Source organism: Perca fluviatilis, chromosome 17 (assembly GCF_010015445.1).
Source record: "Perca fluviatilis chromosome 17, GENO_Pfluv_1.0, whole genome shotgun sequence".
NCBI lineage: Eukaryota > Metazoa > Chordata > Actinopteri > Perciformes > Percidae > Perca > Perca fluviatilis.
Genome location: NC_053128.1, coordinates 1,610,631 through 1,628,401, shown reverse-complemented (window position 1 = coordinate 1,628,401; position 17,771 = coordinate 1,610,631). Strand labels below are relative to the sequence as shown.

Below are 17,771 nucleotides of genomic sequence, written 5' to 3'. Positions count from 1 at the left end.
AATACAGGTTTCCCTCTCATACTTAACAATATACAGCTGTGTTAATAACAATTAAAACTGTAGACAAATGTCGGAGTTTGGACCAGCGGCGCTTGTGTTCTCCATGTTGCAGGTGAGCCGGCCGTTGTGTGAGTGAATGGGGCGGGGCTGCGCGGAGGAGAGATCCAAATCCAAACACAGGCACGGCTTTCCAGAAGGAATGGGTCATGTAACGCAACATTAAACCATATCGATATAAACAACATTGCTTCGTTAGTGGAGAGACAGCGGATGCGAGGACGTTAGGTGCACCGGTGCGACCTAGGAAAAATCTTAGTCGCACCCTTACAAATTTTGGTCGCATTTGCGACCAAATTGGTCGCACTCTCGAGCCCTGAAGGGGAAGTAACCTTGCTCCTTATGAACTCATAAGGAGAAGATTCCAGATCGGCCCATCTGAGCTTTCATTTTCTCAAAGACAGAGCAGGATACCCAGGGCTCGGTTTACACCTATCGCCATTCCTAGCCAATGGGGGACCATAGGCAGGCTGGGGGAACTCATATTAATGTTAAAAAACCTCATAAAGTGAAATTTTTATGCCATGGGACCTTTAAAGGACTGATGTCTCAGCAGGATTCGGAGAACCTTGTCCATGCATTTATTTTCAGTTAGTCTGGATCAACAACAGTTAATTTACTGGATAACCGCCAGAATATCCGGGGCATTCTGGTTGGTTTGATGAATCCATTTAACAATGTATTGTATTTAATTTGTCAGGTAGTAAAAGAAAAGGTTTGGAGCGTCTAGTCTGCCTTGAGATTTGGTATTTTGTAGAACGGATAGTTTGAATTTTGCTTTTGAGAGACAGCCTGTGGGAAATATCAACACCCAAGTATCTAATGTTGCCAGTGCAAAGGGAAGCGATGAGTTCTGTTCTGCAGAATCCCAGGCATCTTCTGAAAGTGGGAGTATAGTGGGCTTATTCCAGTTTAGTGTAATTAGGGATTTTAGACAAGTTGTTTCTTTTAGCGACAGTGAGGGATCCTGTAAGCACAATAAAATATCATCTGCATATAGACTAATCTTATGTTGGAGGTTTGTGGTGTGAACTCCTTTATTGTCATATTTTGCAAAAAATCAAAAGGTTCCATACATTTACCATACATTACATTTATTTATGTATCAACTCGAAGGAACTGATTCTGGGAAAAGACTCCATGTAAATCACTCAAATTTCCCCCTCCATGCAAAAACTGATAGAAAGTCCATTAAAAAACACTGAAAAAAGAGTGACCTGAAAAAAATAAATGTACATTTTTATTAGAATAAACACATTTTAATGCCTTATTTTTAGTGGAACTTGTTTCCGTGCCAATACAACTTCTTACTGATTTAATGCAGACTGCAGTGGGCATCAACAAGGCCTGGTGACCCTAATGACACGCCCCCATCCTAAACTTTTATCCCTGTTCATTGCACATATTCTCTATACTGGGAACTTTTGATAAATATTTTTGCACATCCTGGACAAAACTGCACAGCTTTCCAACTCTAGAACTGTTATATTTTACATATTCAGTATTGTTATAGTATTTTATTTTTCTATTCTATACTATGCTCTCGACTGTTACAGTACTTTGCTTTTACTTTCCTAGCTGAATATATAGTTGCTTCAGAAAGCATTCATACTAAAGGTCTTCATGCGTCCCCCTGAACACTGAGACCTGATGCAGAAACTGTACCTGTCATTTTTATTTTTCGCAGCTGCAAAACTTTATTGCTGTGTTTGTGCTGTATTATCATTAGCGCATTATCTTTTGTAAATCAGACCTTGAAACGGGGCAGATAGTAGTTTCAAGTGATGCACATTCATCTTGCCATGAGTGGCCGCAATCCATTCTTTGTGAATTTGTACGTATGTGTTTTCATGGTGGCATAGACGGAAGGCTTCATTGTGATTACTATCAAGTTACAATGCTCAAAGGTTACATACATGTGGGTGAGTCTGGACAGGTTGTGGAAAGAATGCCTCTCAAGATATCTTATAGTATCATCATCAGAGATGTATCTGGAAAAAACAAACAAAATACAACAAAAATAGAGATTAAAACTATATTTAGATTTGCAGTGGTTTGCTCTCATTGGGCCTCATGCAAGAACAATCTCATGCCAGTGGAGGTGGCTCATTGACATGAATGCATTTTACTCACCTTGAAGCTTGTTTACACCTGTTGGATAATTTGACTGCTTGCATTTGTTGACTTGTGGACCTATCTTTAGTTATGTCTTTTGTGTGATTATAAACAATACAACTGATGGGCCAAAAAAAATTATCTGGTTAAATATGTCAACATCTCCTTGATAGCTTTGCACAGAATTTGGAACAGATAATCATGTTCTCCAGACAATGTATCTTAATGTCTATGGCGATTCTCTGACTTTTCCTATAGTGCTACTATGAGGTTGATATTTGTGGTTTTGAGTGAAATGTCTCGATAACTGTAACCTTCTTTCACACAGATTCTGCAAAATCACCATAATGAAGGTCTGTTGTTACGCCGGCTTTGTTTTTTTTCGCATTGAACCAAACAAAGATGGCATAATTCCACCCCAGCGTGTGATTTCAGATTGCCCGCGGGGTGGTGTCAGCTTCCTTAGCAGATACTGTCTCTGCTGACACTTCTTGAGGATCTCCTCAATGTTGGAGGAAAATTTCAGAAGGTTATCAAAGATCATGCCCAGGTATTTGTATTCCTCTCCCATCTCCACTGTCTCCCCCTGGACGGAGGTGGTGACTGCCTCCGCCAGATGTCAGGAGGACTGGGTCATCTGCGAATTTTACTATCTGGCAGTTTGGCTGGGTGAGCCTGCAATCTGTGTAAAGGATGAACAGAAGGGGAGAGAGGACACAGCCTTGCGGGGAGCCGGTTGAGGTGAAGAGGATGTCAGAAATGGGGTTATTAACTAACACTCTCTGTGACCTGTTGGTAAGAAAGTCTAGAGTCCACAGAGTGAGTCAATGGTCAAGGTGAAAACATGTGATGAGTTTCTCGGCCAAGTAGCTGTATGGTGTTAAATGCTGAGAAGAACGCAGCATCCAGGAGCCTGGCTGGGGAGATGGGGGTGTCCATATGCTTGTGGATGGTATCTAGGATGAATAGATAGCCCAGTATGCAAACTGAAGTTTAGCCATAAGAGAGTCAGTAAGCTTGGTGATGTGACTTTTTCGACCCTCTCTATTGCACTTTATCACCAGAGAGGTGAAAGCCACAGGCTGTAAGTCGTTCAGGGCTTTTGTGGCGCCCCTCTTTGGAACAGAAAACACTGTGCTGCAGGCGATGGCAGTGTTGTAGTCAAGACCACCTAAACCGAGACCATGTCATAACAAGACCAGAATGTATCAAGACCAAGACAAGACCAAGACTCTGAGGGGTTGAGACCGAGTCAAGACCAAGACCAAGACCAAGGCAGGGCGAGACTGAGTCAAGACCAAGACCAGACTAGTCCTACACTGCATGACATGATAAAATGTGGAAAATGCTAACCATAGGCAGAGGCGCGGGAAGTAATTTTCAGCAGGGGGTGCGGGGTGCTGGCAGGGGGGGTGCCACTCTACCTCTGCCTCTCCCCTCCCCCCCCCCCATGAAGTAGGCTACATGATACGGTGCGTACTGCACAGCGAACTAAATAGGCATACATAAATCACATGCCAAATCACTACTGGTCAAAAGATGAATGACTTGGGGGGGGGGCCTCTAACTCCCCCTGTAAGAGCGTGAGCCCCATGTAGGCTGAGTCCTTTGCAGCGGCCCAGATTTAAATCCGACCTGCGGCCCTTTGCTGCGTGTCATTCCCTCTCTTTCTCTCCCCCGTTCCTTTCTATCCACTGTCACTATCGAATAAAAAATAATAAAAAAAAAAAAAGATGAATGACTAGTCCAGCTGAGCAGGCATCAAGTATGCCTTTCCAGTTCAATAAACCAAGTACTGCCATCTGACTCACACATCACAAGACAATGTTACAATGAATTAAATCATACCAAAGCATTGTATGGCTCAAGACTATGGCCATATAGTATTCACTAAAAATCACTCAAGCAGAAAGCACAATAGTAATTCTGAAACGTGATTGACTGAAGATACAACAATGCCATCACACAACACAGCTGAGTGCAGGTTGTTAAATAACAGTCACTTAGTCAGCTGGCAAGCTGCAAAAGCCAACATATACTGCACTTGACAACTAGTCTCACACAGGCCTATAGCAGCATCACAAAATTATGATGCAATACGTCTTATATGCATGGCATTTCAATAAACTAAACAAAATATGTAAATTATCTGGTCACACTGTCCCAACAGATTATATTAACCTACTCAATTTACAGATAGCATAATAGCTCTTACCTTTAGAAGTTCTAATTTCTTGTCTTTTTCTTTGCAAAGTCGCAGATCCTCAAAGTCCAGCTCCCTCAGCAGCTCGCTAAACCCTACTACACATGCGTTGCTGTGTGTTGGTAGCACTTTACAAGCAAAGCAATAAATGTCTCCGGTGGACAGTGAATAGAATCCACTCCCGTGGTACAGTTTCACCGTTGTGAAGGTGTCGGGTCAGTGCCAGAGAGAGCATGTCTTTTGCACGCAGATCGGGGTTGGGCCAAATGTGGGCGGAGCTAAACGTTTGACTCCGTGGTCGCGCCCATCTGGTGGCGGACATCAGGCAGCACATTCTCAAACGTCAATGCAACACCTTTATAATAATATATATAGATATATAGATTATAATAAATAATGATATTTGAATTGTAAAAAGGAAAAAAGAACGGGGTTGGGTTTAGGAAAAGAAGAACGGGGAAAGTAAACATGACTCACGGGAAATGAGCCCTGGTCTCTGGGGAATGCCAGACAACAACTGACGGTTGTTAAGACAGAGGCAGAGTGGCAATCGGCAAAGTCTGAACGGACTAACCTGCCGGCTGCCAGCGTCCTGCCCGTGGACAGACGCTACCTGCCCGCGAACGGACGCTGGCGACCGGCCGGCAGGTAGCGTCCGTCTGCGGGCAGCCAGCGTCCGTCCACGGGCAGCGAAACGTCCGTCCGCTGGCTGCCAACCATTACCTGTCCAGTCATCATACTGACTTATAAAACACACAATCACGAGACTTCATTTTTTTGTAAACAACTTTTATTTTATTCTGATTGGATAATTGTCACCATAATGATTAATGCCCATTGGGTAATCCGGGCTTGATCGCAGTTTGCCAACAAGGGGTGCTGCCACCAACAGGGGGTGCTGCAGTACCCCCAGCACCCCTACTTCCCGCGCCTATGACCATAGGCACTCTTCAAATTAATTTGGAAGATCAACATTCCCATAAAAAACCCACAGAAAAACAAATAAAGATTCTTCTTCATTCACCTCTTTATTCAACACTCCTTTGGCATTTTTTACCATCCACCTTACACAATAGGTGCAAACATTCAGTGGCCAAACTGCAGGTGTTTCAGTCATGGATGGCATCAAAGTATTTGACTGGTGGCGAATCACTGGGTGGATCCATGGTCCCAGAGTCAGTTGCATCTTCTTCACTGTCCATCATGTTCTCCACCTCTGAAATCAAAGTGTCTGAAAAACATAAACAAATACAAAAACACAATGACTGGATTAGATTTGAAAGGGATAGGGTGTTTGAGGGAGCCAGAGAAAGGAGATCAAGACACTCATAACACACAAGCACTAGGGTTTGACGAGGTAAAAAGTTAACTTACAGTATATATTTGATCTGCAACTGTGTATTCAAACTCAAAATTAACACTCTTAAAGTAATGTGCCGTGTGCTTATGACCCAAGTGAGGGAGCGGTAACGTTACCGCAGCGTGTAAGGTTTATGTCCAACTAGGAGCTGACCATAGATATATACATATACATATTTATTTCTATGGGAGCTGACAATAGCTAATGTTTATGTACCGTAACTTTATATACATTAGCTACATAGCTTTACATGACCTGTCTTGTTATAGTTTATCACAAGCAAAAACGTAACTTAGGAACAAGAATTTGTCACCACATGTCCTTAGCTAGCAAACGTTACATCCGAATATGTTAACTAAATTATTTAACGTTAGCTTGAGCACCTATGTGGCAAATAACAGTTAGCTGGCAAACAGCTGAAACTAGAAGATCCCTAAAACATACAGTATATACACAAATATATAATATATGTATATTAGCTAATATTTGCTAAATTACCTTGGGTGAGGGGTGAAGAAATTTCTGAAGAGTTTTGGTAAAGAGACAGATTGATAACATTAGTTAGCTAGCTTTGCTAGCGTCACTTAACGTTAGCTTACCTTTCTTTATGCTTCTTTTTTAAGTGCCAATAAAAATTTGAGGTGGTCCCAGCTGTCTCAGTCAGCATCACAGTACAACATTTACACTCTGCTGTGTGTTTTCTTTCTTTTAGAAATAAAATCCTGAGTCCTCTTTATCCGAGATGAGACATAATGCCGTAAAAATGCGGTCGATTCCGAGACAAGACTTTCAAAAAGTGGTCTCGAGACCAAGACCGATCTTGAGTCGTACAACACTGGGTGTTGGAGCTGTGGAATACGTGCTGGAATACACTCCCGGCTGCTCAGCACAGTGCCTTAGGGTCTGCCCACAGATATTGTCCAGTCCAAGAGCTGTGTTCACTTTGGTTCTTTTTAGTCCACAGCACTTCAGTCAAGTGTCTTCCCCAAACGGGTGGTGCAGTTGACACACTGGTGGAGTTCTGTCAACTGAGCAGTGGTTAAAAGGACCTATGATGAATTTGGGGGCATCTGGAGATATTTCAAGATTTTCTAGTGTTTCCCTGGTATATTCTGTGGCTGAGGATGCTTTTGCTCTGGGATGGATATAAACCAGGATAAAAAATTGTTGTGGGAATTCCCTGAAAAGATAAAAAGGGTGCAGGGAGACAGCCAGGAGATTGATATCAGCGTTAGTTTTTCTCAACAACTGTTGTGCACCAGCATGGGTTGACATCAGGCCCCCCCAAACAGCGCTCAGCCTTTTTTGCTTATTTTGACTAGTGGCCACTGGCGGTATTGCAACGAAAAATCTCCGCAACATAGAAAGGATTTTCCCCATAGGCCACCATTGTAAAAGAGACATCTGTAAAACTGCTGCCAGGACAACTCCAACTGCAAACAGGGTCGGTTATGATTCTTTCTATTGTGAATTTTTAATCTATGGACTTTTGATATTTTAAAAACGTCCCTCTAGCCGAGAAAAGTGATTTAAAAACCAGTGACGCCACCACAACGTAAAGTCTAAAGGCTGAGAGGGAACTCGCTGGCGGGGGCCAGTGGGACAAACACTACTGCGCATTCTCTGTGGGTCGCATATCACGGAAGTAAACCCGGAAGCTCCTATAGAAATGAACTGGGCTCCACCATTAACGTTGCATCCAGATATTATAATACATCCATGGTGAACATAAAGGCAGACACCGCCGCCGTGTTGTTTTCCTGTCAATTCATTGTCTCAGTCAAGTCTTATAGCAGTCCTGAAGCCATCTATGTGCAGGGTGGAAAGATAATTCAATAAGTGTGGCAGGAGCACCAGAATCCACAGAGTCTTTATGTAGTCCATGCTCCTGGTGCTGTTAACACTGACATTAAAGGACAATTCTGGCACAAAACGAACCTAGGGGTTATTAACTGATGTGTACCTACTCTGTCGCTCTCTGGGACATGTTTTCATGCTAATCGAATGAGTTTGGAGCTTTGACGAGGCTACCGCGGACCGCTGGTTAGCTTACAATGCTAGTTATATGGGGCATAGGGACACTCAAATTAAGTCGTTATCTAATACCACTAAAAAGGCTCGAAATATCACCACACGTTAACGTTAGCATATTTAGGGTCCCTAAATGTGAACTGAAGCATTGACAACATTGTAAGTGTACAGATAGTTTATTAAAAAAGATAGATTATAAAGACAGTCGCGTTCATGTTTACTTGTGGGAGCCATCTTGGAAACCAGTCATGACTAGTCGAACGCCGTGCAACGTGGAATCTCCATAGACAGTATGGGAATTTACACGGCGCTCGTTTCTTGGATTGATGGCAACCCTTCATTCCTCCATCCTCTTAAAATAATAAATAGTTTGGCTATCAGTAAACTAGTCTGGACCCAGCCTCCTATGTGCTTATCCATCCCGTTTAGGATTGACCCATCTCCCAGAACAAATACTTTTGGGCTGAATGGAACCTGGCTCCCTGCAATCTGACATAGGTTATCATGGATCCCAGTCCAAAATTTGCAGACAGACTATAGGACATGAAGTAATTGGTCGTCCTCTGTCTTATATTTTCAACAATGTGGTGTGTCTTTCAGACCAATTCTAAACAACCTGCAGGGAGTCCAATAGAAGCAATGCATAATCTTGAAGTGAATGAGGCACACCCTCATATCGCGTGACATAGTTTTAATATTTCTACAGATTCTGTCCCACTCCTCATCATCATCTATAATATTCAGATCCCTTTTCCATGTCTATTTGAGGGTTGTCCAGGCTCCATCCCCCAGTTTCTGCACAAGCATAGAATAATACCCAGCCTCATGATCTTTTCCATATTTCAACAACACCTTATCTAAACATTCTGGTGCCTTCAAGGCTAAAGAACTGGATCAAAAAATCCCCATCAAGAGATAGCAAAGTTGCAAATATCAAAAAAAATTGAGACCTGGGGATTCCAAATTGCTGTACAACACCCTCAAAGGATTTGAATATGACACGGAGATACAGATCCCCCAGTGTAACAACTCCCTTTTCCAACCAATCCCTCGTAAAAGGGGGAGATCTACCAATACATAACTTTGGATTTTGCCTCTCTCTCAGGAGGAAGTGACCAGTGGGCCAGATGCCCTAAATTAAAAGCATAGTTTTAATACATCTTTGGTAGAGCCAAACCTCTATCAATCGGTGTTTGTAATTTATTAAAATGTAGTTTTTTTTACCATTTCATATACATGTCTTTGTTATCCTTTTAAACCATTTAAAATATGACAGAGGAGCATTCAGAGGAAGAGATTGGAGGTCATTCAGCCTAGGAACGCAAACCATTTAAATAACATTGACCTTACCCGCTATTGAGAGATTGAGAGTCGCCCATATACAATTGTGTTCAAAATAATAGCAGTGTGATTTAAAAAAGTGAATAATGCTCGAAATCCTTTGAATAGCTTTTAATTCCATAATATCAATGCATTAGGAACAGTGCCCATTCAATTCTAAATCAAAATATGACCAAAATTGATCAAGTTTGTGTTATACCTTTACAGAATGTGAAGAAAAAGGAATATTAGGCTGTTCAAAACAATAGCAGTATTTCTCAAACATTTAATTAAAAAAAAAAAAAATAAAAATTTTTTTTTTAAAAAAAAAAAAATAAATAATTAAAAAAATATTTAAAATTTTTGGGGGGGGGCCCCTTTTTTTCCCCCCTCTCCCCCTTTTTCCCCCCCCCAGGACGATTGCACTGGAATGTCCACAATTCCTCTGCATTACTGGGTTTTCCCTCAGAAACAGCATTTTTGATGTCACCTATGGGATTGAGGTCTGGGGATTGGGCTGGCCACTCCATAACATCAATCTTGCACATCTGGAACCAAGACTTTGCTCACTTACTGGTGTGTTTTGGGTCATTGTCTTGTTGAAAGATCCATTTCAAAGGCATTTCCTCTTCAGCATAAGGCAACATGACCTCTTCAAGTATTTTGATGTATTGAAACTGATCCATGATCCCTGGTATACGATAAATAGGCCAAACACCACAGTATGAAAAACATCCCCATAACATAATTTTTGCACCACCATGCTTTACTGTCTTCACAGTACTGTGGCTTGAATTCAGTGCATGGAGGTCGTCGGACAAACTGTCTGCAGCCCCTAGACCCAAAAAGAACAATTTTGCTCTCATCAGTCCACAGAATTCTCCTTTGGCCAGTCAATGTGTCCTTTGGCAAATTTCAACCTATTCAGTAATGGGACTTTGCAGGGGCTTCTAGCTGATAGATTTGCTTCACATAGCCTTCTTCTGATCGTAACAGTACTCTCAGGTAACTTTAAGTCTTCTTTGATTTTCCTGGAGCTGATCATTGGTTGAGCCTTTGCCATTTTGGCTATTCTTCGATCCATTCGAATGGTAGTTGACCGTTTTTTCCCACTTCGTTCAGGCTTTGGATGCCATTTCAAGGCATTTGAAATAATTTCGGCTGAGCAGCCTATAGTTTTTTGCACTTCTTTATATGTTTTCCCCTCTTCAATCAACTTTTTAATCAAAGTCCGCTGTTCCTCAGAGCAATGACTGGAACAACCCATTTTGCTGAGTATTTCAGTGTGAAATGCACTATAACCAGCATGCACAACATTTGCTTCCTTCCTTCCTTAAATATGGGCTATAATTGACACTTGTTTCTTCAAAGAATCAATCACCTGACTAAGTGAACACAACACTGCTATTATTTTGAACATGCCCCTTTCAATTACAGATTAAATTACACAGAATGACAGCATGCATGTCATGACTGTGGGGTCTGTTGGTTTTCTATGACTCTACAACACTTACTAGTAAATTATTTGACATGTAGAAATATCACTTCTACCAAACAAATTGATTTATGAGGTTAGTGATGTTGGACTGCTATTATTCTGGACACAACTGTATCACAAGAGATTTTATTCAAAGATTTAAATTAACTTTATCAAGGTCTTTTAACTGGGGAGCAAATAATATATAGATATATAGATATAGGACAACTTGATTCGGCCACTGAAATGCACCTGATTGGAAGGCTGTTACGGGGCACTGAGCCGTTAAAGGCAACGCTTCTGGCTTGGACTAATTTACCCTATAACCTGAACATTTTGAGAAAGAGTCAATGATCCCGAGTAGACAGGGAATCTACTAGGTTCAGACAAAAAATCATCCACATAAACAGTGGCGGTTTTTGGCACGGGCGAAGCGGGCAGCCGCCCGGGGCGGCATTTTTTCATGTCACATGGTGGGCGCCACAAGAACTTAAAAAAATAAATCCTCTGCGCCACTAAGTGGTTTTCTGTTATCTATCATTTCACTATGTGGGGAATTGGCAAATCGGTGCCCCCTGCAGCAGCAGGCGCCCTGCTTGCACCTCCCTACTTTCACAACGAAATGGACTAGTCCGTAACAGTGCGGGCACGAAAGATAAACGCACAGTGACAGGAGAACACAGCAGGGAAGTACACAGAGACGGAGCAAGACAAGTCTAAACCTCTCTTTTATGTCAATGGTCTAAATGCAAAAAATGAAACAATGTTACCCAAGCAGCTCAAATAAAAGGACGAAGAAGAAAGGACCTTCATCAGCTCCCATGGCTTATGATAGTGGTGGTGGTGTTGGTGGCAGTGGCATGCACAGTGAGGAGGAGATGTGGTGGCAAATTTTGTTTTAACCATTATTGATTAATGATTTTAATCATTTGCTTAAAGATTGTTTTAAACCTCCATAAAATGCTGTTCCTTCCTCTTAGACTCTTAAAGACCAGAGAGGGACAGCAGCAGCCATGAACTCTTAGCCTAGTGGTTTTTGTTTAAGAAACTCTAGCTTCTCATTTTGTTTAACTTTTTAGCAGACAAAGTCGAGAAGGCCACAAACCATGTCTCCTTCTGCCTCCTGAGATAAACTATTGTTTAGGCTAATGTTGGGAACAGAGAGCAGGGAGGAAGGTGAGGATGGTTTGACTTTTGGTGATGTCCTCTTTTCAACTATGGCCAGGCTAAAAGATAAAGTTAGAGGGGTGGCTTGAGAGAGGTTTTGACTATATGATGGTGTGATGTTTAGATTTTAGTTTAGTAATGCTCATTCAGTTGTACTGCATGTACCTTTGAATCTGTATTCTCATATTTTGCAAAATATAATAAATGCTCAAAGACCAGACTTTGGTTTAATTCTCAAACAGTCTTTATATGTTTTCATTTTTATCATTGATATTTACTAAACTCTGCTGCTTCAAGAAAACTTCCATCACATTTTGGCGTTGTCTAGGCAGGACGGTTGCGAACAGCGGCACGGAGGACTCCGTGGGCCTGGAGTCTTGCAAACCAGGAGATCAACGATCAGCCTGCCTCTATACCTCGAAATAAAAACATTTTTCAGAGAGAAGGAGGCCAGGACCGCGGAGGACTCCAAGCTGTTTTTCCACTCCGTAAAACGAACAGGAAGAGATTTCTGGCAGCACGGGTAAGATCCAAATTAAACAATTTAATTGGATTGTAAATTCATATCAAAATGAATAATTGCAAAAATCATTAGTATTGTGTTAACAAACAAATGAAACTTATTCTGACTTTTGAGACTGAGTATTTAGATGTGTGTTGTGGGTCATTTTGGGTAACAAAAACATAACTGAGGTTATGAAAGACATCTTTTGGCAGACACGGACATATTTATGATTGAATTCTCATATGGTGATAAGACAATTGATTGACGGACAAGACCAGTAAAAGAACTGGCAGAACAGTAGGCAAGGCCTAAGAATTAATCTACGAAACTGATAGCACGTTTCTTGATTAAAGAGGCGGACTGCAGAGTAAATAAAATAGTTAACTATTTAAGAGATTTTGACTGCAGGGTCGCACCGGGTTTTTCATAGTTACCACAAAACAAATCGTTCCAATACAAAAAAAGTATATACCTAGTGAGTGCTGAACCCTTTAAGAACAACCTGCAGGACAGTCTGGGTTGTAACGATACTCTAAACAAGTTCTGGACCCTTTAAGGACAACATGCAGGACGGTCTGGGTCGTAACGTTACTCTAAAAAGAGCCTCTTGATTATTTAGAGACAGACTGCAACAAGGCAAAACATAATAAATAGGTCAAGTTACTTGACTATTAAGTTGATTTCGTCCGCAGGGCTGTACACAGGTTTTCACGTAAGTTTCCCGAACAAATAACCTTGCGGTGTGGTGACGATCACATCGAGCAAGACATAGTATACTATAAAATCCAAGAATCAATTATGGGAAACGAAATTTCCCGTTCCAGTGATACAACTGGACCCATAGTGGGTGAAATGACTCATAAATATGGACGGGATTGTTTGCGGTGTCTATCTTATTGGTCTAAAAGCTTTGGCTTTCCGCCAAATGGTTCCCTGAGTGTAGCGAAGCTCAGAATGCTTAAATTAGATTTAGAGCATGAAGAGAAAAAATTAAAGGGGAAGAAAACAATTAAAACAGAGGTCTTAGAACAAATTGAGGATAATAAGGCATGTTTTAATGTGTGGATGAAAGAAGCTGATAACAGAGAGAGAAAACAGTTGCAGAAACAGATGACACTTCTGAGCATGACTGATACTAACAAAAAAGAGAAAAAAGAAAAAGATATGAACAATGTCACTGAGACATTTTCTCCTCTCTATCCGAGTTTGAAAATCGTGGATCCGGTCTTGGACATTCCATTCCCGTATCCTACCCCCGCCGCACGGAAGAGGAAGAGAGCAGCCACGGTACAGACGACCCGAAAGACGAGAGGCGATCGGGCACGGGAACAGCTCATCTCACTCCTCCACCGCACTGAAGCAGCTGCGACCGCTGGATTGCCAGTATTCCAAGGCCTTGCAGAGGAAACTGATGAGGACGGAGATGAAGCTGATGCATTTCCCATGATTCAAGTCCCTACACAAGGAGGGGGAATAGGCCTGGTGTATAGGGCCTGGACTGAATTAGACATTAGACAAGCGACAAGCCACCTTCCCCCGTGCAAAAACTCTGGTGCACAATTTACCATGGCCCTTCAGGCATTCATTGAGACTTTTCTGCCCACTGTTCCAGAAATACGACGTCTTCTGATGATAAACCTGGGGCCTATGGAGTATGCAAAGATCCGACACTTTCTCCCCGAAGACCCGACCGACGATCCAGTCCTCCACCATCCAAATCTCGCAAATAGAGCAAATGATGGCTACAATGACCTGCTGGATGAGCTCTCCACCGGACTAGAGACCATGTTTCCAGACAGAATCGACATGACACGTGTGACAAACACCAAGCAGTACAAAGGCGAGACGGTGGAGGACTTCCAGCACTGGCTTTCTGAGACTTTTGATAGACTCAGCGGCATTGCTCGCACCACTGCCGCCGGAGCAGTGGTTGAACTTTGGGAAGCTCATTTCAAAAACGTGTTTTTGAGTGGGCTGCTCCCTGACATTAGAGCTGAAGTGGACAAAACCTGCATTGGACTGCCCGATTCAGCCCTGATGGAGATTGTTAGACATGCTAGTTATGCTGAGAAAATCCTGACCAGCACAAGAGACAAGACGGAGAAGAAAAGACAACAGAACAGTGATGCTGCACAATTAACCCTCATAAAAACTGTGGCAGCAATGTCTCAAGAAAGAAGGAATGCGGGCAGAGGAAAAGGCAAATTTAGAGGAAGAGGAAAAGGCAGAGGAGGCAGAGGCAGGGGCCGGGACAACACACGGGTAGTGGACAAAGACACTTGCTACAACTGTGGCGAGAAAGGGCATTGGGCCTACGAATGTCCCCACCCCAAGAAGGACTCGTCCAAGGGACAGTGCAACGACCCCCAGCAGTTTGCAGATTGACAGGCGGTGGGGGATGGAAAGATGGGTGGAATGGACAGACTGGATGACACGAGTGCGCCTGTTAATAATAATAATAATAATAAATTGAATTTATATAGCGCTTTTCATGGACTCAAAGTCGCTTTACAGGGCAGGGTAGATTATAAAAACATAACAAAACAAAACGAGCAAACAAAACAAGTAGAACAAAACAAGATACAGATGAAAAAGGGAGGGGGGCAGGTGGACTATGGGTAGGCTGAGGTGAAGAGATGGGTCTTGAGGCGGGACTGGAAGATGGTGAGGGACTCAGAGGTGCGGATCTCTTGGGGAGGGAGTTCCAGAGCCTGGGAGCTGCTCTGGAGAAGGCTCTGTCCCCAAAACAGCGCGAGTTGGACTTTTGGATGGAGAGGAGAGCCGGCTGAGGTGGATCTGAGGGACCGTGAGGGTTGGTAAGGGGAGAGGAGGTCAGTGAGGTATGAGGGGGCCAGATGGTGGAGGGCTTTATAGGTGAGGACCAGGATTTTGTAGGTGATCCGGTGGGAAATGGGAAGCCAGTGGAGTTGTTTTAGGACTGGAGTGATGTGGTGCCAGGATTTGGAGCAGGTAATGAGGCGGGCGGCTGAGTTCTGGACCAGTTGGAGTCGGTTGATGTTGGTAGAGCTGATGCCGAGGAGAAGTGAGTTGCAGTAGTCCAGTCCGGGAGGAGATGAAGGCGTGAATGAGTCTTTCAGCAGCGGGGGTGTGAGAGAGGGTCTGATTTTGGCGATGTTGCGGGAGGTGAAAGAAGGAGGTTTTAATGACTTGACGGATGTGAGGCTCAAGGGAGAGGGTGGAATCAAAGATAACGCCAAGGTTGCGGGGCCTGGGGAGATGGGGAGACAATGGTTCCGTCGATGGTGAGAGTGGGGTTATTGGTTTTGCTGAGTGTGGATTTGGAGCCGATCAGAAGGAATTCTGTTTTGTCGCTGTTGAGTTTGAGGAAGTTGTGTTGCATCCAGGTTTTAATAGCTGACAGACAGGAGTTGATGTGGGAGAGGGAGGATTGTGGGGGATTTGGTGCGGAGGTAGATCTGGGTGTCGTCAGCATAGCAGTGGAAGTCCAGGTTGAAGTGGCGGAGTATCTGACCAAGAGGGAGGATGTAGATGATGAAGAGGAGGGGGCCAAGCACGGAGCCTTGGGGAACACCTTGGTGACTGTGGCTGTGGCAGAGGTGTGGTTGTGGAGAGAGATGAAATGGGATCTGTTGGAAAGGTAGGAGTGGAGCCAGCTGAGTGCAGTACCGTGATACCGAGGTCTTTGAGTCTGGTGAGCAGGATGTTATGGCTCACAGTATCGAAGGCTGCACTCAGGTCGAGGAGGATGAGGATGTTGAGGGAAACCGGTGTCAGCAAAGGTGAGGGAGGTCGTTGAGGACTTTGAGGAGAGCGGTTTCTGTGCTGTGTAGGGGGCGAAAACCAGATTGGAGAGGTTCGAATAGGTTATTGGCAAGAAGATGGGTTTGTAGTTGTGAGGGGCGACTATCGTTCCAGGGTTTTAGACAGAAAGGGGAGGTTGGATATTGGGCGGTATTGTTTTGAGAGAGGAGGGATCCAGACCAGGTTTTTTAAGGATTGGGGTGACAGCGGCAGTTTTGAAAGCAGAGGGGACAGTTCCAAGGGACAGTGAGGAGTTGAAGAGGTTAGTGAGGTAGGGGCATAGGACCGGGAGGCAGGACTTCAGAAGTGGAGTAGGGAGGGGGTCAAGGGAGCAGGTAGTGGGTTTGGAAGAGCTGATGAGTTTGGAGATTTCAGGAGGAGTGACTGGGTTAAACTGGGAGAGGAGGAAGTGTGGAGGAGGGGTCGGTAGGTCTGGAGGGATGGAGAGAGGAGGGTCCAAGGTAGGTGCTGGAGTAGATCCTGGAAGGTCAGATACAGGGGATAGGGATTTGTAAATGAGATGTTAAGGAGGGTAACATGCACACACGCACAGATACACATGCTTGCAATGAAGACATGCTTTCCTGCATACCACAAACACCTACACCACCCCCAAACAATAAGCAAAACATATTAGATGCAATACAGCATATAGAAAAGAAGGAATTAGCAGAGAAAATGCCTACTTATGCTATGTATTCATCAGATGTGTATAAAAAACTGCCTACAACAGTGTTGACAATACAGGGGAGGGAAATAGAATTCTTGGTTGATTCAGGGGCTACAAATTCGGTTTTGAAAAAATCATTGTTTCCAAAACAAAAACTTTCTGGTAGGGTAATTCTTTCTAGAAGTGCCAGTGGTATGATAATACCAGAGAAATTTACCGTTCCAATGACTTGTGTGCACACAGATCCTACAGATCCAGACCCAGATAGAAGAGCAAAATGCTCATTTTTGCTCTCACCTGTGTGCCCGGTAAATTTATTAGGAAGAGATCTAATGTGTGTTTTTGGTATAGGGGTAATTCCTACCCCCACTGGCCTCAGGGTTGTGCGTTTTGACAAAAATCATCTTTTTCCTGACGGTTTTTTTGTTAAAATCAAAAAGCACACACTCCTTCACATTTCTATGGGACATTAACCTTTGTCCGGCTATCGACCTCCTGACAGAAGCACAACAACTAGTGTCGCCTTTAGCAGAGCTAAGAACGCCACAGCAAATGCATTGTATCTCTCTTGTCTCCCCAACTCCAGACGAAGAATATGTGGACAAATTCCTTGACCAGTCCAAGGACGAGCTAGAGTTGTCTTACGTCTACTGGCACACGCACACATGCGCAGTGACGGTAGCCTTGACTGATAAACAGAAAAAGTTTTTCAGAATTTCTAACTCTGTAGCTCATATTCTTCTCTCTTTGTCTCCAACAGACCAGGAGACAGACCCGGGACACTTTGTCATGACCTGTGAGAAACTGACTGACTGGACTGACACGGCTGATGACTGTATTTCATATTCTCCCTCGACAGGAAATTATAGAAAACTTTTATCATGGCGCGTGCCTTGTATCCGCAGTATCTATATATTGAGTGAAACTGCGCCTACAACAGACACATTTTTCCATGGTAAAAACAACATTTTACCTACTGACGTCTCACCACTTTTAGCCAAAGTGCCAACACACCTTTGGGCGACACATAAATATGATGTGGGGTTGATTAAAAATTGTCAACCTGTCGTCATAATACCACGT

The 17,771-nt window shown here is 43.3% G+C and overlaps 1 protein-coding gene across 1 annotated transcript in view; it reads right to left on the bottom strand.

The window, feature by feature from the left end:
- The window catches only part of LOC120545455 (thyrotropin receptor-like), a 66,945-nt gene that overhangs the window by 17,118 nt on the left and 32,056 nt on the right, over positions 1–17,771 (bottom strand). Inside the window, exon 3 of the mRNA XM_039779783.1 lies at positions 1,974–2,048. Coding sequence (XP_039635717.1) covers positions 1,974–2,048 — 75 coding nt within the window. The remainder of the gene's footprint in view (positions 1–1,973; positions 2,049–17,771) is intronic.